The sequence below is a fragment of the Ptychodera flava genome, chromosome 17 (assembly GCF_041260155.1).
Source record: "Ptychodera flava strain L36383 chromosome 17, AS_Pfla_20210202, whole genome shotgun sequence".
Classification (NCBI taxonomy): domain Eukaryota; kingdom Metazoa; phylum Hemichordata; class Enteropneusta; family Ptychoderidae; genus Ptychodera; species Ptychodera flava.
In genome coordinates, this window is record NC_091944.1 from 35,777,444 (window position 1) to 35,803,024 (window position 25,581).

Sequence of the window (25,581 nt, forward strand, 5' to 3'; positions counted from 1 at the left end):
GGCATAAATGGTGTGAAGCTTACAGTAGCTCTTGCACCCCAGCTTGGCAAAATAACGTTAAGCTTTGATCAACCTGCTTTCATAAATGACACACATTTTCTATTTCATAAGGGAGCTCAATAATTTTCAATTGTGAAAGCTGCATTTTTAGCAAGAGGAATCACCATGAGAGAATATATAGTGGCAAAACTGATATACCCATTACAAAGGAATATGATGTATTGCTGTTATACCTTTAAAAACTTTCCTGTGAAAATGAAATTATCCTTGTCATTTGTGATGATGTGTGTTAAAGTAGAGCATAGCAGTGTACAGGGTCCACTCATACCAGTATGTTCATTATGTACAAGTAAAATGCCTGACTGACACTATTTCAATCTGCAAACACCAGTATTGATTTCATGAATATCTGACTTGACCAAAAACTGATCATCCTGGTGGTATGTGCACATTCACTGCGACAAGTTTGTAGAAAATGATTTTACATGCAAGATGTGTTTTGTTGGAATCAGCGTTCCCTTTGTACACATTGTAACCACGGACGTCAAAATAATACTGATAGTGATGCTTTTCAACTCCAAAAACCATGTTAAAATACCCATGGTGTTCAACTTGTCAGCACAGATTACATTTTTCCTTGTAGCAGTAACTTTCAAACAGCAGAGTTGGTACAAAATCCTGTGTTCAAACACTGGCTATATTATATATGGCGTGAAAGCAAGGGAAAGAAACATGGGGCCAAAGTCCCTGAAGCTACTATAGACATGGATACAAAATTAAGTATTTCCTGACTGTATGAAATTATCTCACTAAGGTCATCCTGGGGACCTGTTAACCAAACATTAAGGCTGTCTGACCAACGGTAACCAAGTGACCCAACAGTTGACAGAGCTCTGCTGTGTTATGTAGAGAATAACTTTTTGTGAAACATGTATTGATGAAGAAGGTTGATATCTTTGATAGCTCATTTCAGGATGACCTGACCAAAAATGGCAAAATTCGCTGCAAAAATACAAAATTGATGATTTCATCATAATTTCAATTATTAACATTAAGACAAAGCCTAGGATTGACCTCAGTGTATACCAAATATCAAGCTATCAGATGAGTAACTTTTGAGAAACAAATATTGTGACCAAAAACTGCAAAAATTGACCCAAAAATACAAAAAATTGAAGATTTCATCAAATTTCACCAAATTCACACTAAGAGAACCCCTAGGAAGCTGTATACCAAATATCAAAGGCATCAGACACGTAGTTTTTGAGAAAAACATTTTTCGACCAAAAATGGCACAAATTGCACCAAAAATACAAAATTGCATACATCATCATATACTCAATATATCATATTTAATCTGTCTGTAGGAACCTGTATACCAAATATCAAAGCTGTCAGACGAGCGCTTTTGATGAAATAAATTTTTGACCAAAAATGACCAAAAAATTCCTTAAAAATACAGATTTGCATATTTCATCACAATTTTAACAAATCAAAGTTGGGTTATCCCGAGGGATCTGTATACCAAATATCAAAGCTGTCTCAGCAGTTATGAAGAAGATTTCTTACCAAAAACGCCTTTTTTGGCACTAATTTGCATATTTTCAACAATATCAAAAAATTAAAAAAAAATAGTTTCTCAAAATCATATTTTTCATCCACAGAACAAATATCAAATTAGTAAGGACTGCGGTTCTCAAGATATTTGAGTGGACGGACGCCTCACAAACGGACATACCGGTACATACTGGTACATACATACAGACTGACGCCGGACGGATACCCATCCCAATAGCTTCAATAGACTATACCGGTAGTCTATAGTAGCTAAAAATCTACAAGATGAGTAAATATGTAATGTTGATGCTACAACACATTCTCACAGGACATACAATACTTAAAATGTGTTATATTCAATAAATCAAATTGATTTTACTCAATGGAATAAAAGGTATTATAATAACTTTTTGTAAGTTGAACTGTATTGGATGAATACCTTCTCAGTACTCAGGAAATAAATATTCAGGGTTCGAAATACCCGGTGGTCATGCGTCAAAAGACCACCAATTATCTCATTTGGACCACCAGATTCTATTTTGGGTGGTCAATCTGACCACCAAGTTTTTGGAGGTCACAATAGTTCACTGCAGAGCTGTAAATCTTACATGCCTCTCACAGTTTATTGCTACGAGTATCCAGAAACAATATATTGTCCCAGAGATAGATATTTTAGCATTTTAAGTAGTACACAGTGTTTCATCTAGGCTGCGCGATTGCGCGATTCCCCCTCTTTGGTGTGCTGCGCGCCGCCAATTGTACGTAGAAGGGGCGACCCATCGCGCACTGCACTGAGCTGGCTGGAATGGCATATCAAATATCATGGGTGTCACACTTCGATACTTTTGACCCATTATCAGCACCTGTTAATACTTTGGCAACAGGCATTGTATAGTGTAGCAAGAACATTTACATGAAAGGAACTAATTTTAGTTCGATTTTGATACTTTTTGTACTTTCCGTATACTGATTTTGCATATGAAAGCCTGTCAGCCCATTGAGAGTTACGTTCACAAAAGTTCATTGCCCTTGTCTCATTACCTCAGTACGATCGAGAACAGGAGACAAACTGAAGTTTTTGTAGCAAAAATGACTCGGAAATTGGACTTTACTGTTACAGAAACGTTTTCAGTTCAGTGAATGGCATTGGCACTGTGACGGGATTGCATGCAATGAGAGTCACAAGCAAGCTGTAGTGTCAATGGGCCCGGTTTTTGAATTCAGTGAACAAACATTGACTGACTTTTCGGGCAAATAAACCCTAAAGTTAACTGTTGGTGACAACCAACTTTCTGTTTGTTATTTCGTACTTAAAAATGACTGACAAAAAGCAATTGGAGCGAATCTGACATCGATAAACTCGACATCTGACAACACATTCAGAACACGGCAGACAGAGACCTCCTAAGTTGTTCGTTTTAACTCTACTGAGTCTGCGCACAAGACTACAAGACCAGCTAGGTCACTAGAAAATACAGCTCACTTGTTTGTATAGGGCAATCTTGATCCAAACTCTACCGTGGTTAGGGATGATATAAGCACAGTATAAACGTGACAAACAAATATATGTTATTTTTTTCAGAAGATAGGAAAACATTCCTTTATAACTACTAAAGATTTTTCTTGCTTTGTGTATGTGCACACAGTTCATAATCATTTAAAAATGAAAAAAATCCCTTGAAGGTTCATGTACAGTGGAAATGGCCAGCTGCTAACAAACATACAGAATATTGTAGCATACAAATTCGCTACAATTTTTTCCAGGAATATTAATGCTTATTAATATTAATGAGCCAACCGCCACTCTTCTAAGCTCTACATACATTCACAACAGAGATACTCAAATTTGTTGACTTTTGAAAATATCTTATAAAGAATGATTTTGCAGCCAGCATCTTGGATTGTGTAAGCAAGTGATTTATGGCTTGTAGTATGGGCATCACAAGTGACATCATTGCAACATTAAAACTTACCTGTAAAGCCGTGATTATATGTTTTAGTTAAATCCCCCTCAAAATTTTAAAATCCCCTCAAAAATTCCTGCAGAGGGGGACCAGTCCCCCCTGGTGTAGCATCGTAGATGAAACACTGGTACATGTCTTGTCTGTTCAATCACAGTCCCTCCACTACCCCACTCCACTACTCAACTGAGTGTTCCTTTGGATAGACAATGTCTCTCTTTGTTTTACTGTTTACTGCTATGATTATTGTGATAAAGTCTGCAAACGTTGAATAACATCTCCTAGCAAATTTCGTCTAGTCATTTATGTGACAGAGATCAATGTACAAAACTCTTACAAGACTTCATAATAATCAAAAAAATGCAATAATTGTCATGTTATCAGTAGTAATTGTCATTCTTTATTACACAGTAATTCTGTAAAAACTTAAAATCTGTAACTCAAGTCCTTTGCATATAACCAGTCAGTCAGTCACTCATGCAGCAGTCATGTTGATCTGTAAATGACTGAACATTTTCCAGTGGATTTACTGGGCATCCATCATACATGTAAACCAACTTAACACGTGTAGCAGCATGGTGAAATGGTTTCAAAACAGCATGTACAGCCCACTATTCAACCCCATGGACCCCAACCTCCACAAGATTTACACTCTGATATGATCAATTTTTTGACCACCAAATTTTGCAATTGACCACCAAAATTTGAATCTGGTGGTCAAACTTGACCACCAAACAAAAAAATAAATTTCGAACCCTGATATTTGACATGACAGTGTAAATATGAATAAGTTTCTTTTCCTGCTTGCGTTTTGATATTCAATTCCACACTGAAGCCATAAAAATCTTCCTTACTGACTGTAGTCATAAAAATTGAATTTGCTAGTTCCCCTTTGTGAGAAGATTCAAAAGTCCAACAGTGCCGTAATACATTATTCTTTACCACAGCTGATCTTGATTGCAGCTATTGTGGCTAAACATAGCACGACATAAACTACATTTGGTGCCACAGACAGATATTTAAACAGATTTTGTCACAGCTTGTGGTTAGATCTTTCAACATGGCACTGTGATTTTCAGAGTTCAAATCAGAACCTCTGTGGTAACTTCAAGTACCAATGACAATATCCTAATTCCTATAGGTCTTTTCTAAACGTACGTTTCATATAAATTTTCGGATTTTTATTTTTGTGTAGTACAGCTACAGAACTCTGATATTTTTTTGGGAAGCAGCACTATTTGAAATGTTTATCTCAAAACAGGTAAGCTTGACAATGTATTGGACCATCAGTTATTTGACAAGTACCAAGCACGTATATCATACCATATAATGAACACATATCAATCTGTCTATGTCAACACAGCTATTGAGAGCACACATTATCCTGCAAATGTGGAGGAGAGAAGTACCAAACATCAGCTGCAGAAAACTGTCGTTGTTGTTGGGGTTCTTTTTCAGGAGGTGGGGTTCTTTAAAAGACTGAAGTTCAAGCCATTTAGAGTTGATAGCCTATATCAAACCATGGAATTGTTAACAAACCCAGACTGTCTCCATTAATTCTTTACAGTCAATTCTTTGAGGTCCATCAAACTGAAAGGAAAATGTCTGAATTATTGACATGCCATTTCAACTGTCGGCTGTGCTCTGAATGCAAAGATGTATTCAGATGGCTCTATATTGTGAACTCAAATCATAAAATATTTCACAGTACTTCTATAACCCTTCTGTCTTATCTGTATGCACTAGAGTCTCTCTTTTTCTTCATAATACATTTCTTATTTTCATAAATTATGAATGAGTATAAAATATACAAACACATATAATATTCTGTGTTAGCTTGCTCTATTAATGCAGCGTAAGCTATTCCCCCCCCCCCCCCCCCCCCTCATAAACTCAATAAATGCACATCAGAATTTCAACCCTCATCCTGCCAAGGTCATATTCCCCATCAGGTCAAGTTCATGAAAACTTGAAAAGCACAATATGTCACATACCGCTATGATGCATTTTAACAAATATAAACATTTGAAGGCTCTTGAAAATATAGATACTATGAACATAATTATGATAGACTAAAGCTGCTATAACAGACCAAGTCAAGTGGGTGAAAATACAATGGTTTAGGTTCAAAATTACTTTTACTTGCTTGGCAGATGAGGAAGTCTTACTGTCTGGCAAGAATTTCCAAAGGGTTAAAATAGTACCAAGGGTCAGGCATATGGATACTATTGTCAAGTATAGTTTTTATAAAAATTAATGACATTTTTGCATAGGTTTACATCGGTGACTTATTTCAAAAACACTGACCAGATATACCAAACGGAACACCTGTGAAATCTAACAGGCAACACCCTTGGCAAAAATACCAGTTTAGGTGATGAACTGTCTCTTTGAACTTCATCGCAAGATGGAAAGATTTGGTATAAAAACAAGTGAATTCCTCTATGAATAAAAACATTTCAAGTATACATTTAATCCAACACTACTGGATACAGATGCTGCTTGTGTGAAAGTTATTTTGTTTCATGAATATCACACATCAATTTTCATCACAACATCTAATTTCCCTCAAGATAGGGAGAAATTGTAACTACCATTATCAAATGATGTACCTGTAGTACGGTACTACACGGATGTTACTGTGAAATACAGCTAAGTATGAAGTGAATTGTGGTATCTACTGCCAGTATTGTCAAGTGTAATTATAATTCCTATGAAATTCTTTTCTTCTTATTTTTTTCTAGAATTTAACCAGTTATTTATGCTATTCTGACTCGTATTATTTTGAAACAAGCAACCTAGTTGCCAATAGAAGTCCTCTGTGATATTGATATACAATACATGGCAACCGTTCAATTCATGACAAATGTGAATAACAGTTATCAAAAGGCGACATACCGGTATAAAGAAATTACATTTTGAGGACTCTTTAAAAAAATGTACAGTATGAATGAGTCAAAAGATGATGTGACAATGATTGTCAGTAATAATTTCCCCCATGGAATGAATGCACTTTATTTGAGTCCAACTCTATGGGTTGTTTTTGAACCACAAAATACAAAATTGCAAATTTCAGTACAATCTCAAATCTAAAAGGTCATCCTTATAAATGTTCAGTAAATTTCAAAAGCTATCCATCAGCCAGCATATTTGCAGAAGATGAATTTTTATCAAAAACAGCAAAAATTGCCGACAAAATACAATATTGCATATTTTGTTACAATTTGAACAACTCTGACCACATTCATCCTAAGGAACCTGTACACTGACTTTCAATCAGAGAAATCACACTGATGGATTTTGAGAAGAAATCAATCATTCACAGACAACAGACAGACAACAGACAAAAGTAAACAATCAGCCTATCTGGCAAGCTCTGCATCGTTGACTGCGGAGCTAAAAAACTCAAATTTTGCAATATTGTTTTTTCACAGCTATTTCATCATCATTCTAGATTTTTAGTATTTCATTTCAGGGAATTTGATATTTCATATATTTATCATGACATTTTGTATAGATTTTCATTCACACATCTTGTCCTTTATGTGCATAAAATATTCATAAGACCTATGAATCGAGGTCTGCTTTGGGTTATCTGAAAATGAAAGTCACCTATCTTTAATTGCCATGATGAAGCCATACGCCATTCATCAACCGACTGACGATATTATATTATTGTATAGTTTGACAGCATAATAACCGTCTCAGTGAGATGAAATGTAATAACGGTATTGGGAGTGACAAGAAATGGTTAATTGATGGCTTACATGGCAATATGGGTATTGTTGTCTCACAGACAACTAAAGGTAAAGTAATCAGTCAGCTATGATTGATAGTTTAGATGAAGTGAGTACATGATAGTTTAGACAAAGTAATCAGTCCGTGAAATAATTCAGTAAATTCACAATTGGATTCAAACTCACATACCCGTTCCAAAGAGATAACCATGCTATTTCATGTTATTGATACAAATACCATTTGCTCAGAACTTTCTGAGCAAAGAAATCAATTTATTTCATACCTTCCAATTTCATTGGCACAGTTTTTCATTCACGGCATTTTTCTCTGGTCACGTCTATGGGTCTAGTTAGATATTTATGTGACATAAATTTCTAAGATATGAACTTGCTTGCCAAAATATCATAAAGGCATGCAGCTACTGTATCTCACAACATTCAATACTTTGCATAAAATATTACATGTATCTTCTTGAATGTCTTAACCCTTTTCCTGCCGAGCGCCCCTGTCCGTTATCCTGCCAAGTCGGTCAAAACCGGCCCCCTTTTCCGTGTCTACAGAAGATAGGCTCTCCTGCACGCTTTCCTTCCAGGCATTTGGCGGGAAAATACCGCATTTTTCGGGGTACGATTACCGACCATATACGTGTTAGACTTCAAAAATTTTTGCATGCCCGTATAGAGGGGCAACCGCTGATGAGGTTGTGTCCAGAAAATGACGAGGTCACGGGCGTTGTTTGCCCCGGGGGACGTGCACTTTTATGCCCTTTTCTAGCTTACTTTCGCGGAAGTAAAGCTCGTTCGCCGGCACGCACGGCCACACCGGGGAAACGTCACCTCTCTCGTGGGTTAGTAGAAGACCCAGGGGTTAGTGCTATGGGTGCGGCAGCACCCTCAAACCTGTCCTGTTTCCCCTGGGTTGTGTCACTTGGCCACATACTTTGAACGACTTGGAAGAGTCGCACAGTGCAGTCTGCTTTGACGTAGTGTCAACGACATAGTTCCGCCATTGAAGGAAGGCGTGTACGTAGTTTGGCCAGTTCAGTGAACACTTAGCTCGCTAGTGTTCCGTTTCCTAACAGGTTAGTTGTGCAGTTGTTACTAAGGTGCAGTTTTGTACCACCTTAGCTCTGGACAGTGCAACTGCTCTATGCACTAACCCCAACGACACGTCGGGTTCTCTTGCTGATGGGTGTCATCGGGGCTGTGTGAGTAGAGGTCTGCACGCCAATGCTCCTCTTACCTCGTAGCATCATGCGATGATGAAAAGCTGCAAAACACTCGCCCTCGTGAAGATGAACCCCGCACAGACTACATCCTTTGGACGTCTCAGACAGTCGTCCGCTCGCAGTGGTCTTACCCTCTCTGCTGCATACTTTACAGCATTTCTGCCGCCCCTCCAAACGGCTGACAACGTGCATCGGCTGATTTTGTGGATTGATGTACGAGGCAAGAGAAACGGTGGCCTCGACCTCTCTCACACTGGGCTGCGATCGCCCACAATAACCGCCAATGAGTTGTTTCCCGACACGCAGATGAAACATCTTATGGGTCAGCTTACTATCAGGGTGTACATGCTTGAAGCATATATATGCATTTACCAGGGCAACATCAATCAGGTAACATGCCAGATATGTCCACCATCTGTGGTTCTTGCGCCCAGTGTGAAAGTACTTGCGCTTCTGGTTGGCTCGGTCGACGCCTCCCATGTACCGGCGATAATTATACAGCGACAGAGGCACTTGTCGCCGCTCGTCTCCCTCCCCCACTGGCACGCACTCCAAGGGTGGATAGACCATATTCAAGATCAGCACTGAGCGTTACTATCCTGATAAGCAGTGATGTTAAGACGAGAGTCCGTTCTGGTCGTGGCTTTCATATCCCCAACAGACAGAGGAAGGCGCTTCCTCTTACCCGGCGGAATTAATTGAGGGGGCATGGTGCGACAATTACGGCGGTTAAAACTCCCGACCATGTAGATCCCGGTCTCCATCAGCTCTCTAGCAGTAATGACCGTGCTAAACAGGCTATCACAGAATAGGCTGTGATTATATCCACAGAATGGCTGGACCAGCTCCATCGTAATTCTTTTCACCACACCTCGCTCCTGCCGTCTCCCATCAGTCCGATCCCGAAATTTCACACCTAGGTACGGTGCAAAGTTAGCGATTATGTATGCAGTGGTGGAGTCACACAGCTGCCATATCTTGAAACCGTCTCGATCAGGCTTATGCGGTAATCTCTGCTTAAATTTAGAACGGCCCTTAAATCGCACCATGCCCTCGTCGATGGAGATCTCTCTACCCATCTTATAATTATTTACGCACCGGTCAACTATGGGCTCCATCCATGGATTGATTTTATACAGGGGATCCTCCTGACACCGACGTCGCGGCGTGCCTCATCAGGATCACGACGTGGATCGTTCTCTGGGTCTGCCAGATGAAAGTATCGCATAAGCTGCTGAAAGCGACTGCGGGTAATCACAGTAGAAATACCCTGGTTTCTCAGAAAGGGATCGCTAGACCAATAATCCTCCACTGATGATTTACGGTCGACACCCATACAGACTAAGACGCCAATGAACGCCTGCACCTCTCGGTAGTCAGCGTTACGCCAGTATTTATCTATTTTCCTAGCGATATATCGCTGGTGGAATTTGGCGTATTTATTAGTCTCGTCCTTGGCCAATCTGATCAGTGTAGCTGGAATAAACTTAAAAAAGTAATCGAGCTCACGGGAGTGGCTGGGCAAGGTGAAAGTCGGTCCTCTCTCATGGTCAAAATCGGTCTCCTCAAATATATTAGCATCGGTAGTCTCCGACATACGCCAGAAAGGAGGGGTGTCGTCCTCCGCCAACACAGCAGCAACGTCATCATCGTCGTCAGAGCTTGCCTCACCTACATACTGCCTGTCATAAAAGTCATCGTCCTCTGCCGCATCCTCGTCAACCTCCGAGTCGGACTCAGCGGTGATATCACCGTCGTCTGGGCGTCTGGGCCTGAACTCGCCCGTAGCGGCATCAAGGATCATATCTGGCTCAAAATCAGGTGGGCTATCCTGATAACGAACCCTCCGCACTATCTTTTTCGGCGGGGACATCGCAGCACACGAAACTATGGCAGGAGCGGGCTGGGCAGCCTCTGCTGATGACGAGGACTCAAGCTCTTTCGCACTGGGCACAGGAACCTCTCCTGACGCAGGATGAGGGCTCATAGTAGCAACAGGTGGTGTCTCTCCCGGAGCAGCCGGGGGAGAACCAATGGCATCAGCCGTCTCGTTACTCACTGTCTCACTAGCAGCAGCAGACGTAGTCTGTGCAGGTGAAGTATCTCCCACAAGAGCAGATGTAGTCTCTGCAGGTGAAGTAGTCTCTCCCGGAGCAGCCGGGTGAGAACCACTGGCGACCGGTGACCCGTCATCATCCTCATCGGCAGAACGATCGCTCTTACGTTTACGCTTACCACTGGGTTTTTCAGCCGGAGATAGCTTCGCCTTACGGGAGCGTTTCTTGCCCGACTTCTTAGAACGTTTACTAGGGACATCACAACGATCGCTACCACTACCGCCCGGAGACTCTGCATCTTTGAGCTTCAGTCGTCTGCTCGCCTTCAGAAAACTTTTGCGGTCCGTCAAGCTCATGTCTGGAACAGTGTCGACAGACTAGCAGGTCCCTCCCTTTTAAAGCCACAGGGAAACAAAGCCCTGGACATGATTGGACGCAGGGGGTTAATATATGCATCCACCTGTTATTATAATGGACCTACGGCAATCAGTCCACCAACCGGCGCTGACATTCCTACCCGTCATGTAAATTGCCTGTCCGCACCATTGATATGCTAATACCGTATTCCTCCGATTCTAAAACCCCGCCCGATTATAACGCCCCCCATGATTATTTTATCGATTCGTAATTGGCTGTTAGTTCGTTTATAACGCCCCCCAGGGGGTACACCCAAATTCTGCCTGGAATATTGCCATTGTCATGTAATGAGACAAGGATATCCGGACACCTACGTTGCTTATCAAAGTCACAAACAAGTGCCAAAGTGAAGTATCAAACCTCAAAACAAGCACACTATTATTTGGTGTTGGAACATTTCAATAGGGAACGGTTCTATCTTTCCTGGCGATAAAATTCCACTTGGATTTCGCTATGTAAATGAACATTAAAAGAGTTGGATTTTTGAGCGTCTCGATCTAGTACAATGCCGTCTTTTCGTCACTGTCATTTTGCTACCGTCAAAATAAGCAGATTTTTGAACATCTTGATCAAGTACGAATCGAATATTTTGATGCCATTTGGCTACCATAACATGAACATTACGATAGTCGAGTTTTTAAACGTGTCGATCAAGTACGATTCGCTCATTTCACGTGGTGAAAAAATCGTTCCTTTCCACGGGTATCGCGAATGCGCTCGACGGAACTAAAGACAACATGATTTCCGAGGAGATTCTGGTACTCGATGACAACTTATCAAATGAAGCCGTAGGACTCGTGTTTGATGACGAGGGGGAAGATGACGATATAGACTTCGATGGGTTTGACTTCGATGAAGAGGGCAATTGTATCGACAAACGCGACATCCGAAGTTTCTTCCGCGCATGAACTGAAAATTCTTTGAATTTCTTTCGTTAATGTTTTATCAATTTTGCACATAGTTTTTCTCATGTAATAAATGTATTTATTGTTTGAACGGCATTTCTTGCTTGTGTGTGTCCTTTTCCTGAACTAGTCCCGGCAATGAGTAGGCGATAGTGTAACAGATTTTCAAGATTATGCATGCTTTCGAAGTCTTGCGAGGGAAAAATACCCAACTTCATAAACGGCCCTATACTGTATACACTTACAGTTAGAACAAAAACGTACATGTTTGTACCATATTCCGAACAGTTGATCATAGATGACTGAATTCCACATCAAGAGACATTTCGTTCATCGATACAAATAATAAAAAAACTTCAAAGATTTATTGCCAAAAATTCAATTCATCAAATCGTAAGTAGATTGGCGTACATGGTAGCAATCTTTCGTCTCGACCATCCGATGTTTCCACACTTTATCAGTACTTCGACTCGTTCGAGACTAGCGCCTGCCTGTTCGTAAGATCACATTTCGTTTCGAGATACGGTTAGACTTTTTGAAACTACCGTAGGAGCAAAATAATAAACTCACAACGTGTAATTGATCGTTTATTTTAAGGAGTACGCTAATTGAAAATCGTAAATAGAAAACATCGGACGGACACCACCACATGCATGTGCTGAACAGAACTTTACCCTGACCTCATGCACTGACACCTTTGACCTATTGCGTGAATTGACCAATCACAGCCAGCGGAACTTTAGGGACTTTCCCTTTACTCATTGTCTGACCTTTGCGGCCATGTTAGTGTTATGGGCAGCTAGCTGCAGCTGCGGAGCGCAACGAAGTATCGTGGTGATTCTCTATACACGAAAAACGAACATTTATTGCTATCGTATTGTTCGGCAAAAGACGGTATGGCAAATAAACGCCAAATTTCAAACTTGTCGATCTCCATTAATTTATACTGTACAGTTTCGACTGCCAGTATCGACGCAGCATGGCAGCATGTCTGCAGCGCTCGCGTGAATAAAAAAAAACATTGGCACAAAATTTGCATAACATTGCATTAATTAGAATAAATTAACTAAGTCGTTCGATTTCGCGGTGACATCCGTTTATACAGCCCCCCACATGTTTTCCGTCACCTTTGGTTCTGAAAAGGGGGTTTTAGAATCGGAGGAATACGGTAATACTCATTTGCGATGCAAATCCCTCGAGCACTTAGCATAACATAGTCAATGGTCATTAGCATCTCAACTTGACATTCCGTCCAGCTGGGTACGTGGCATGCGCACCTGCCACCCAAGGACGTTGGCCCAAGCCCATGTTTAGTACTGGTGGAACCCGTATCTTTAACCTCATGTCCCTTCTAAGTACGCCTGCGCAAGGCGTATTGTCATCCAAGTCGGTGACAAGACAACCCGACAGATCGCCCATTAAGCAGTAATGGACTGGCCGTCTCGTTCTTGTACGGCAACGAACAGTGCTTCAGCGGCTTGTTTAGGTCATAACCGTTGCCTGCCGAGCGGCCTTACCCAACTAAGGCGGTCAAAGATGAAGGATGCCAAAATTGTCAACGGCTGTCTCGGCCTCGTCCGTTGGGCAAACATGGCTCCTTCAAATAACGTGGCCAGCACGTCTACGTCATCAGCGGTGATGACGACCCGTCATTGACGCCCGAGTGCGTAAAACTCGGAATATACCGACAGGTACCTCTACCTGAGTCGGTCATACTACGGTATAAACCAAACACAGGTCTGCCAACTCCCGTTAGACTCGGCCGTTAGCCGAACTTCACAGGGACAACATAGGCGTAACAAGTCGGTGAACAACGGTTCACGCACCTAACCGCAGCCGCCAAGTCGGTGAACAATGGTATCAAATTTTGAGGCCATGTTCGTGAATGGCAAGGCTGAGGCGGTGTGTTTCGTTGCACGGCTTGAACGTCTAGAGCCAAGTGCAGCCGACAACGTCCGACATCTGAGTGGGTAGTCTTTTCGAGAAGGTAACAAGTCGGTTAAAAGCGGTGGTTACCCTTCACAAATGTCGCTCAAGTCCGTTCGGATCAGTTCCATGTCAGGGACTAATCAAGCCGAGTCCGTCAAATCCGTCCGCACTTCCCATCAATCAGGACCAAGTCCGTGATTTTCGTCTCGCACCATTGGCAAAAAATTGCACCGCCAGCTGAGGCGGTCTTAGGCGGTTGCCTTACAAATAGCCGAGTCCGTCAATCCGTCCACACTTCCCGTCAATCAGGACCAAGTCCGTGATTTTCGTCTCGCACCATTGGCAAAAAATTGCACCGCCAGCTGAGGCGGTCTTAGGCGGTTGCCTTACAGATTAGCGTTGCCGAGACGGTCAATTTCGGCCGCAATCTATGTAGTGCCTCAGAGCCAAGTTAACCCAAACTCCGCTAGAATACGTCAACGTGCTAACCTGCCAAGTACGCTACTCGTCCCCCCAAAAAAACCAGTCCCCCACCGGGGTGGGGGACTGGCTGGGTAGCTTCCGCACCTTTCCCTGTCATTGGACTCTCTGTGAACCCATTTCGAGAGCAAACGCCGTTCCTCGCCCAAAACCTGTCCTCGAACGACCCCTAGCGCGAGCAAGGGTTGCTACACGTAGTTCCGTCGACTAGGCAGGAAAGGGGGTACCAAAAAGTAGCCAGATTTCCACCGCCTTGGCAGGATAACGGCCGTGGCTGCTCAGATTCTAGCTACACCGAATTTCAAGCGGATTTTCACCGACTTGGCAGGAAAGGGTTAATGAATCGACTGATTCTCTAGACTGATTCATATTGAGCCAATATTTTAATTTCAAAATGCTACTTCACAGGAATAGTTGGCAGGTTCAAGTTATTCAGGCCATAATGCATGTATTTCTTATATGATACATAGTCCTAGGAACATCACTAAATCATGATTAATTTATGCAAATTCTGCTGCAAGTCAGATAGAGGCACCAAAGTGTTCTCATCCCAACAGACTTACAGAACTGAAGGCTGACAATGTATCTTTACAATACCGGTACTCACAAGTTTAAACCACCATAAACACTTACTTCATGCTTGTATTACTGCATATGCAGTATATATATGTATATTGAATCCAGGTATTTTGTTTTCATCCAGTTCAGTTTGAGTCGAACAACAGTAATTTGGAAAACAACAATTACATTTCAAATGTCCCCTGCAAATAACATTGAGGGAAAAATTGTTCTGAAGTTCAACATAATTCAAGAAATATAAGGATACAATACAGTAGGCCATGTACAGGTATTGGTGCAAATAGTTTGAAAATTTCTCATTGATGGTTTTGTTACATGTACCGGCATAATGGTATGTTAGAATAAGTTATAACTACATGTATTATAAAATGATGCACTATGTAATCATTTTGGAAGTTATTACTCTTAGATGTTTCTAAGGCCGCGTTCAAAAGAAGTGGTGAGGGGGGGCTGGAGGAATTCAGGGGGGATTCGAAAATTTTTGGGGTAGTCAAGGGGGGACTTGAAAGTTTTCCTCTGCCTATAGGGGGGGGGGGACCTGAAAATATTTTGACTCCCAACATTTTGATGTCGTCCAATGGTTCTAATGTTAGTAATAATTAAACAAAATCTAGAACCGTTTTGTCATATTTTATGTCTTTAATCTCGAAAAAGTCTAAAAAGTATGAATGCCTTTAAATTTTCGTAGAACAAGTTGGCCTTATAATGGGGCAGGAGCTACAATTGTTGATAATTTTCCAATATTTCTATGCAATGTATCAAACACAGTTTCTTGGTGTCTCTCTACAGCATGTTGCTGAAAAACACAATATATTCAGTTTGTCAACAATGCCTGTTTGTCTAAATATTGATGATATTGAATGATGCAAATGCACGGTACACGTAGGCTGTGTTGGCAAGTTGAATACTGGATAGCTCAACATTCTGTAGGGAGTAGAACAAGAACACAATTGTATAAACTGAACAAAAATATTGTCAAAATAAAAAGTTAATACAACTACTGCCCTGCTACTACATACTGGCAGTGACAGTCATACATGTAGCTCTGACTCTGACGTAGTTTAAGAAGAGTTTCGGTCATAGGACACTCAATCGACAGTGAAACATACATGTACATCTACTTGTACACAAGATCCAGCCAGAGAGCAACACATAGAAGACTAGGGAACTAACAGTTACCATGGATTTTTGGGATTTTTGAATTCTGGCATATGAGAACAATAAAATATTAGAGAAAAAAGATGGGGTCACCATACTTGATCTTATACAAATGTACGATGAAAAGTCAGTTTTTCTAAAATCACTTAAAATCAATATATAAAACCATTCATTTCAAGTTCATGCAGTGAATGAAATTTTCACATCTCATTGTACCAATAACACAAAAGTAAAACTTTGAACAGTAAAGACTCTAATTTAAATGGAAAAATGTGTGACTAAATGGAATCTTTTATTTTTTATCAAATTTGCCATTATTACACCCAAAATTTCTGAGATTAAAACATTAATTTCATGGAATATTTTAACCTTCAAGTATTGTCAATTTGTAAAACATTTATAAGTAGCATCTAAGTTGTATATGTCTTGTACTTTTGAAAAAAAAATTTTCGGTAGGTCACTGTGCTCATTTTTTCACAATTTGGTTAAACGTAGCTAGGAATACACAATTTCCATACTCTCTCATGATTGTCATTTTGTGTGCTTTTCAGCTGGTGCCATTGACCTGGCCAGAGTTGGATAAACTCAAGTCGGCTTAGACTGAGAAATCCAAAAAGTTCACTGATGCATTTAAAAATGAATCAATTTAAGAACTTGCCCTGGGTACAATGTATATGGCTCTACAACCTGCTGATAAGAGGTAGTGTTGAACATTTGCATGGAGAACGACACATTACATGTTGTTTTTTACTCTGCGCACATTCCTAATAAATATGCGGCTATATAGTAATTTGGGGGGGGGACTTGAAAATTTTTGAGGGTATTGAGGGGGGGGGACTTGAAAATTTTTGAGGGTATTGAGGGGGGGGATCTGAAAAAAAATAAGATTTCAATCGCGATTCCTCCAGCCCCAACCCCCCCCTCCCCTTACTTTTTTTTTTGAACGCGGCCTAATAACATACCAGTACATGGGTGACAGCTATGATACTGACAGAGCCCCTTGTCCACATCATAGAAAGTAAAACAAATGCAAACGTTTTTCCCTATATTGTCTGCCAGGCTAGCAATTACCGGTAGAGTGAATAGTTGAACTTGTAACCTCTTGCTAATAATACTGGTACCTGTAACCTTAACCCTGCCAAGTTCATATGACATAATCAGGTCAAGTTGGTTAAAACTAGTGAAGCATAACATGCCTTATACTATATATATATATATATATATATATATATGGTTATTGCATTTTAACATAGACTTGTCTATTTGAATTAAGGCCCCTGAAAATATAGATGATTTTTAGTTTCTAAAACATGCCATGCCAGCTAAGTGAAAATACTGGTAGGTGTAGGTTTTGGGTCAATACCGCTTTTTATTCAACTCTGTAGGTGAGGAAGTGAAAGGCCTGGCTGGATAAAATGTTATAAGTTTGGTTGTTGTGAGTTACAAAACATGACAAATGACTTCTCATTTTATTTCCATAAATAACAGATATTTTAGATCAAGAAACTTGTGATTGCTATCAATTGACACAGAAATTAATAATCCTCATGATCAGCTCTTTCTGAATGGAATTTTATGGAAAGTTACTATCACTTGATCCTATCTCCAATAAACTATGATAAATTACAAAACTATAAAACTAAATACAGCAGCTGATAGCCTATAAAATTTTAATACTGCAAATAAAACACCCATACATGCAGACTGTTCATTAGCATGATTGAGCTGCTGACACAATGGTTGACATATTATGAAAATTCAAATGAACAGTTAAGGTACGGTAGATGGTATAATTTGCAAGTACATGAAAACTGAGCACTCTTTTCAACTACATGTTGTTGAGCACTGTAACCCTGGCAGAAAATGGGATAAAATAAACTCGGACAGAATGGTGTGTTATGGTAACTTTCAGGAAGTGTATGAAAGAATATATACATGCACTTGTACTTGGTATGGCACTGAATTGTTGGTATTTGTCCAGACATTTGGAACAGGATTGTAAATAGCAACTGTTATCCAACTGTTACCCCTCTAGTCTTTTGTCTCAGTGAATGACAACAAAAGCTGGTCACTTCTGTGTCAATTGTGTTATGTCTGACAAGCAGATCATGAACATGTAAATAGATTCAGATCCCTAGAAGTATGCTTTAATTTGTCAAACACTTTATGACACAACAGTTCACAGACATATTACTGTCTGTCCATCACTGTTCATGTACTGGCTTGTTTTCTTTGATTTCTGAGATTTCTCTCATTTGTGGCTACCTACACGTGATTATTGCATTCCAGACTAGTTTCAGTTCCTCTAACACAATGTAGCTGAAGTTTAATATATTCACACTCAGTTGAAACTACAAATTAATATTGCAACACAACATAGAATAGTAGGCTACTGCATATACAGTACTGTTTCATATATTTTTAATTATTCCTTTAGCTGATTATGAAGTGATCACATGGGATTATCAGATGAAGAATATCTGACTGATGGATGAATCGGGTAATTACAACATGGATACACATGATGGTAAACAAAACTAAATTTGACACTAAGAACCCTTCTCTGAAACAAAGAATTTGAAAGCATAAAATCGTACAATGAACTTTTGATTTAAACTTCCATACATGCACATAACTTATCAAAATAGATAATGGAGATTGTTAGAAGTTTGAACTATACTGAAAGATTGTTGAACAACAAATATTTCAAAACATCATCTACAAGGTGTTTGAGTGTAAAGCATATTAAACCCATAATAATAAGCTAACAGAGTCATACCCCTTCCCCTGAATGCAAAATGAGCATCATTTGTCATGGGTTTTGGCACACAGTTTAATGGTCTGGGCCCTAACACTGAATAGAAATTATCAGGTTTGCCACTCTCTGTTATTCTAAACTGTTATTTTATTATTTTTTGGAGTTTACCTGAAGTGATTTTCTCTGAAACAAGCTTCAGTGGAAATACAGAAGTGACATTCAATATTATGTCATACCTGTATATTGATGGCGCAAATACAGCGATCTGATTGGTCGAGACACGAAAAGAACCGTAGGATATTGGCGATATACCACGGCTGGCATACGTATGAGCTCTCAGGTTAAGCAAAAATCCGTTTTTGACGTTCCATGAAAGAATTTCAATATACTGTTATGATATAATAGCAATAAATCACACCCAGCGACAGTATACCACTCGATTTTGACCAGTTCATTCCATATATGCACTCACCGTCACTCGTGCATATATGTCGTGAACTCAGGGCTCGAAATACTTTTTTTCAACCACCTGTCCACTGGACAAGTCAAAATAAAAAGTACCTGTCCCAGTGAGAAAAGTACCTGTCCAAAATGGCATAATTTATTCTAAGAAACTATACTAGTTTCAATTCAATTCAACAAACTCATGCCTGTATCACATGCAAACTGGTGTAACAGCGGTGTCGAGATAGCTCAGAGAATCTCCCAATCAACGAGATTTGAGATATGACCTTAGATAAATCAATATGGCTGCCTCTTGTAAACAGTGATTAGATATTATTGAATTTTCTTTTACTTTTTCTGACAGGTAAAGATCCAAATAATGATTTTCAAAATTGTAAAAGGTATATAAATTTAAACTTATGAAAATTTGCTGTAGTCAATAGGTTGAAATACTGGTTGCAGGTTGAAAAAACCTACCTGTCCACTTGGACAAGTACTTTTCAAAACTACTTGTCCAGGCCAAATTTCACTTGTCCGGGACAGGCAGACAGGTATTATTTCGAGCCCTGGAACTGGTGAAAATCTCGTGGTATACCATCGCTGAGTGTGCTTTATTGCTTAAATATAGTCTATGTAAAATAGGGATGTGCAATACAATATAGCAATCAAGTGACATGCCGATAAACACATGGTATTTTTGCAAAGTTCTGTAAACATAAGCTTAAATGGGAACTGCCAGGCCACAATCATTATTGATTTGCTGTTCAATGACTGGTACACCAAATTATAATTAAATTGATTAATTTACCTAACATAACAAGATCTTTGCTATCAACAAAGAGTATAATATATTATACATTTCTACTCTCACGAACAAATGAAATGCCAGACAACTGGCTGCTGACTTCTCATATTGTAAGCAGAATGATCTATTCCTACACCTTTGATTGTCAACATGCTGATATTAAACCATTGCCTAAAATCAAGCATCATATTTTGTATGCATATCATGTAAGTCTATGAGATAAAAAACAAAGAAAAAACAAACTGTCTTTTAACTTACACAGTGCTCTGGAATAGAATTGAATACTTATTAATCTTCTGTGATCCTACTGGATGAATATAAATCAGGTTTTTGTTACTAAGCTTTTGTCTTAATAAACTCTTATGGAACAGGACAACATGATATTGAAATGCATTGTGGGTAAAAAGTCGACTTCTAACCACAGCAAGAGTTTGAGATAGTGATATTATCAACACTTCTAACACCAGTACAAGCATTGACATGGCAAAAAATTCTGTTCGATTGTGAAAAGAGTTAAACTTAATCTCATCTTTTCATCTCAGGCATTACTGGCATCAAAGTCATGTACAAACTAAAATTTCACTGTTCCTTCTGTAGTCTTATCCGCCATATTGAAAATATGTTTGACCAGCTGAGACTTTTATGACTCACTTAGGTGGTAAAATCGTATCTAAGGTACTGAGAATTGGAGTACTTATTACAATGATGAATGAAATTGCAGAAGATTGCTGATTTTGTCCCTTTAATTAAAATACAAAATTGTAGATTAGAATTCTAGTTGTTTGTCTTTTCTTTCACAATACCCCCAAAGTACAGCAGCCTTGTGTAACTGTGGCCTGGTGTCACATGAACTGGCACATTCAAATGCATTATTTGACATTGACAGTTTCCTGTCATTAACAATGACAATCTATTTACAGAGGTAGAGCTGGGACTGGAGTACCAGACCTTGTTATGCAACCACGTCATCATTATACAAAACATTTACATGGTAGCCAAGGTAACCGAGGTCAATATTGCTATGCTGTACACTTTCATTCAGTGATCCAATGTAATTGAAAACTACTTCATTTAGTTATTTTTTGTCACCTAAACTTGCTGTGATCATGCATTAGACATATAGATTAGAACTAAAACATGACAATTTCAATCTTACATGTTAAAAAGTATCTTTCCTGGAGGCCCCCCCTCCCCCCGAGGTTTGGGTTATATATGAGGTTCAGGGTACCCCAAACAAAGGTGAACAGGTATACATAAGTTTTTCACCAAAAAACCCTAAACATTGGTCAATAACATGCCTTAGGACAATCTGCACATGGCAAATAATTACGGTAAAATGAATGAAGATCATGTCCGAATTTGTCAAGACTGATGGCTGGCCATGATATGCATGATGTCATTCAACTATTTAATTAATAGCAACTGACAGCCCTGCCTGGAGCAACTTGGATCTTCCAGTCTTGGTTTCTAAGCTTTCAGTTGAAGTCCCTTGATTAACTATGGATCTGATTTTGACAATCAATCCCCAACAATGGATCAATTTTGAAGTATAAAGTACATGGGCAGAAGTGTTCAACTTTGGTTGCCACCACCCCCACCCCCATCCCCACCCCCTGTTCCTAGATCCTGACCAATATCTGAACTGATTGCATTCTTTCAACTACTACTACTTCTTCTCTTCATCATGAAAATGTGACATGACATAAACAAATGACAACCTTGAAATAGCTCAAACAATGATAAGAAGACCAACAACAGTACCGGTATATGGCAGTGGTCAATCTTTTTAATCACACTGATCACTCAGAAAAGTCTGCATCCCCCCTGGCTTTTTTCTAAGTTGCCATCAGGACAACAGAATTACATTCCTAATCTACTGATAGGAGACATTGTCCTTACACACACCAAGATGCAACTTCTAGACATTATTACATAGGTATAAGTTTTGGCTCAACGTCTCTTTTTCCTGACTCTGTAGATAGGGATGTGATAGGCCTGGTAGGGAAAGGGTGACTAACAGAAGCTACTGCAACAAATCTGAACAAGTCCTTGAAATATATACAGATCAAGTATGAAAAACTCCAGAAAATAGGCCCCTCAAAATTACATTATGCAAATTTCATCATCATTTGAACAAATCATGATGAAGTCTTCCACTACAAAACAAATTCAGGAGCTGATCTGGGAAGCAGTTTCAGAGAATATACCAGTAATTCTTTCGCCAAAACTGATGAAACTATTATTAATATACAGAATGTATACAGTCATATATCATACAATAATTTCTGCCAACACACACACACACACACACACACACACACACACATATATATATATATATATATATATATATATATATATATATATATAAATTATATTGCATATAATACATGATCAGTGACAGGAGACAGGGGTAGAGAAAAACAGACAATCTGGCATCAGTATCTGATGTGTCACTAAATCATCTCTCTGACAATGCAACCATGACAAGGTCTTCAATGTGCCTCTTGTTCAAAATTATCTAATGATAATTTAGAAGGTAAAATACAGAAATTCAAACTAGAAATTCAAATATCCATCTGTACGTTAGCACAAGCAAACTTCTGATAACTTGCAGTAAGTTACTGTGGGACCTTGTCTTACTTCAATCCTAGTTAGGCATATGTTATGATCTTATATCATTATGTATTATGAAATGTCAAGTACTTGCTGAGAAGAAAATGATCTACCCATCTTCTGGAAAGTAACACAAATGTCTTGTTGAACTGTTTATATAGTGTGTGGCTATTTCTTTTTATGATGTTATCATAGTGTTTTAATACACTTGGTCAGTGAAAATCTGGTGTAGCAAGGAAAGCAAGTATTCTTTATGTAGGTTTCACAGACCAGAGGTTTCTTTCATGAGATGAATACATATTCACAGGAATAAAAAGTGTTTTTAAAATGTGGCCGGAAATATTGGCAAAATGAGATGGCACAATGCAATGCCCCTTTCCTTTGACTATTCAGGGACCTGATACTGATAGCCAGTACTGTGCGGAAGTAAGCTCTTGCACTGCAAATCAGTGGATTAGAAGAGTGCTATCCGATTTTGGAGATAGTCATTTTCAAAAAGTTCCCATTTTAAGGTCAAAAGCAAGACAGCGCCATTTTTCAAGTATGTGTCGTGTCTCAACAGATAAAAGAAGACAATAGATCTGATGACAATCAGATTTGTCAGGTCTGTGTTCAGTGTATTCTATGATTGTGCAATTTAATCTACAAATCTGTGGTCAATGCCTTTCAAGGATGGGAAAAACATTTTGGGATGACTGAAAATTAGTGGACACACCTTTGGTTGTGAACTAAAAGGGATTTCCTTAGGGGGCTCTAAATAAAAGTGATGGTAATGAGACTCCCTAGGTTACTAACAATTCAAACAAAATTTCTTTGTGTCCACTCTTCAGTCTTGCCAACATTACATGCAAATTATATTCAAAGAAAAGTAAAAAATTTAACCAAGTTATCATACTCATATTATTTCAATAAAATAAAATGAGTTGCAACTTACTCTACATTTGGGACACCGCTGTGCATTATTTTGACCATAACTTCTTTCTTTGGCCCAAGCTCGCAATAATTTATCTCCTTTCTTGTACTCCCTACAGCTGATGCCTTCATGCCAAGGCGCATGGCATGGAAAACACCATACTAAGTAGCATTCGGGACAAGCAACTTTTGATTCCTGCGGGTTCATCTTCGTCTTTGCAAAAATCTCCTTATCGAGGGCAAACAAGTGGCTGCAACGTGGGCATGTTTTGGTGTGAGGTTCTTTGTTGGCTTCCAGGAGGAAACGGTGGAATTTATCCCTGTTGCTGCCATCCAGATGAAAGACTATTTCGTCTCGACTGACGAAGGCATTACACTGGGGGTTGGGGCACGGCACTTTCACTATTTTCTGGTTAACTTGGATACTACAGTATTCTTGCAGGCATCCATCACATACGGGCATGGTACAACAAGTCCGCAAGTGAAGGTCTGTCACCACCAGACATATTTGGCACTCGGTCTCAGCTGGCTTACCCATTTCAAACAACGGCATTTTCGGTGGATCTGGGTCTAAGGAAGGACCGCGTATTGTAGTTATAGGATCCATGATGGGCCACAAATCTTCATAGTTCTCGAAATGGAGATCTAAAACTGGCCTCTCAAAAAAATCGTCAATGTCAGAGAATGTTTCGTAATCCGATATGTCACTTTCTGAGTCAGAGCCCCGATTTTTCCGGCGAGGAACAAAATTTGTCAGATATTTACGTACACTAGGAGAGTCAGTTGCTGTCGGAGCCTCTTGTCCAATGTCACTGTCGCCTGATGCTGCAATCGAGCTAGGCGATGGAGCCTCCGCTGAGGGGATGGAAATTTGAGAACCCGTTTTATCGTCTTCTTGACTCTGGTCTGACGCTGCACGATGTATGTAGCCTATCTTATCAGAAAAGATATCCTTATCGATTATGAGAAGGAAACTTTCGATTCTAGACTCGCTTTCTGTTTCCGCGCAGTCACTCTCTGATGCCACTCTCTCCATGTTTTCTTCATTCGCCATTTTGTTATCAGTCTCGAACTGGAGGCTCCGTCTTGTGGATTCAACAATATGTTGATATCTGTCAGCACCACAGTGTGATTATATTGTGCTTAGAAGCGCTGCCGGACAACTCCTCTAGTTCCGTTTGTGGACAATTGCATCCCTTTCGTGTTGATCATAGATCTAATATAAACATGACGTTTCTCGCTCCAGTCCGGTCACCTTTGTTTTTATGCCATGCTAATTTTTGCCTCATGACGTCATGATGCCCCTGAAGTGCTGCATAAACCGTGGCTGATTGGTCAAACTTGTTTTGCGCCCTCTAGGAAAATGAATATGTGTAAAACGTGTACATGTGTACCACAACACATGTTGGCATTAGCATGTTTCGCAACCAGGAGTTCTGGCAATAGTGTGGTGTCGAGAGTCGGGCATGTACAAAGAAATGTCAGAGTTCAGGGCACACAGCAAAGGTAATGACACTACAGACTGCATTGATATTGTTAACGGGTGAATTCCGGCCAAGACCAAATGTAAACGATGCAAGTTGAATAACAAGGCATTTTACACACAATATAATTATAAAATAAACATAATGAAAAAATCATCAAAAGTTAGTTACTGACCATTTACTTGTAGACTTTGGTCGGATATGATTGGCGAATACATTAAACCTGAGAATCAGGAACAACCTGAGGCTGAGACAGTTTTATAAGTTTTTAAATGCGCTTTATGTACTGCCCTCCAGTGGCAGAACCTAAAGGTCCTGAGTAGTCACCGGCTGTGATGGTGTTGCAAAACAAGCAAAAAGCATAACAATCATGGTATATAAGTCATAAATTTCAAGATATTTAATTATAGTTTGGTCTTTTTACTAACCTTCTTACATAATCTTCTGATTAATGTGCAGATTACCTCCTGATTCTGGATCTATCATATTAGCTGATTAGGGAAGTGATTAGACAAAGCCAATGCTTTCAACAGCTTAGGCTGCATTCACAAAC

General features: G+C 39.6%; 1 protein-coding gene across 2 annotated transcripts in view; it reads right to left on the reverse strand.

Moving 5' to 3' along the window:
- LOC139116184 (E3 ubiquitin-protein ligase RNF217-like) overlaps positions 1–25,089 on the reverse strand; it is a 52,034-nt gene extending 26,945 nt beyond the window's left edge. Inside the window, exon 1 of one of the 2 annotated variants that reach the window (XM_070678742.1) lies at positions 23,567–24,964. In XM_070678742.1, coding sequence (XP_070534843.1) covers positions 23,567–24,598 — 1,032 coding nt within the window. In that variant the 5' untranslated portion in view covers positions 24,599–24,964. Of the gene's footprint in view, positions 1–23,566 lie in introns of both variants that reach the window. The other variant, XM_070678743.1, reaches the window with a different exon arrangement.
- Positions 25,090–25,581: the final 492 nt, after the last annotated feature.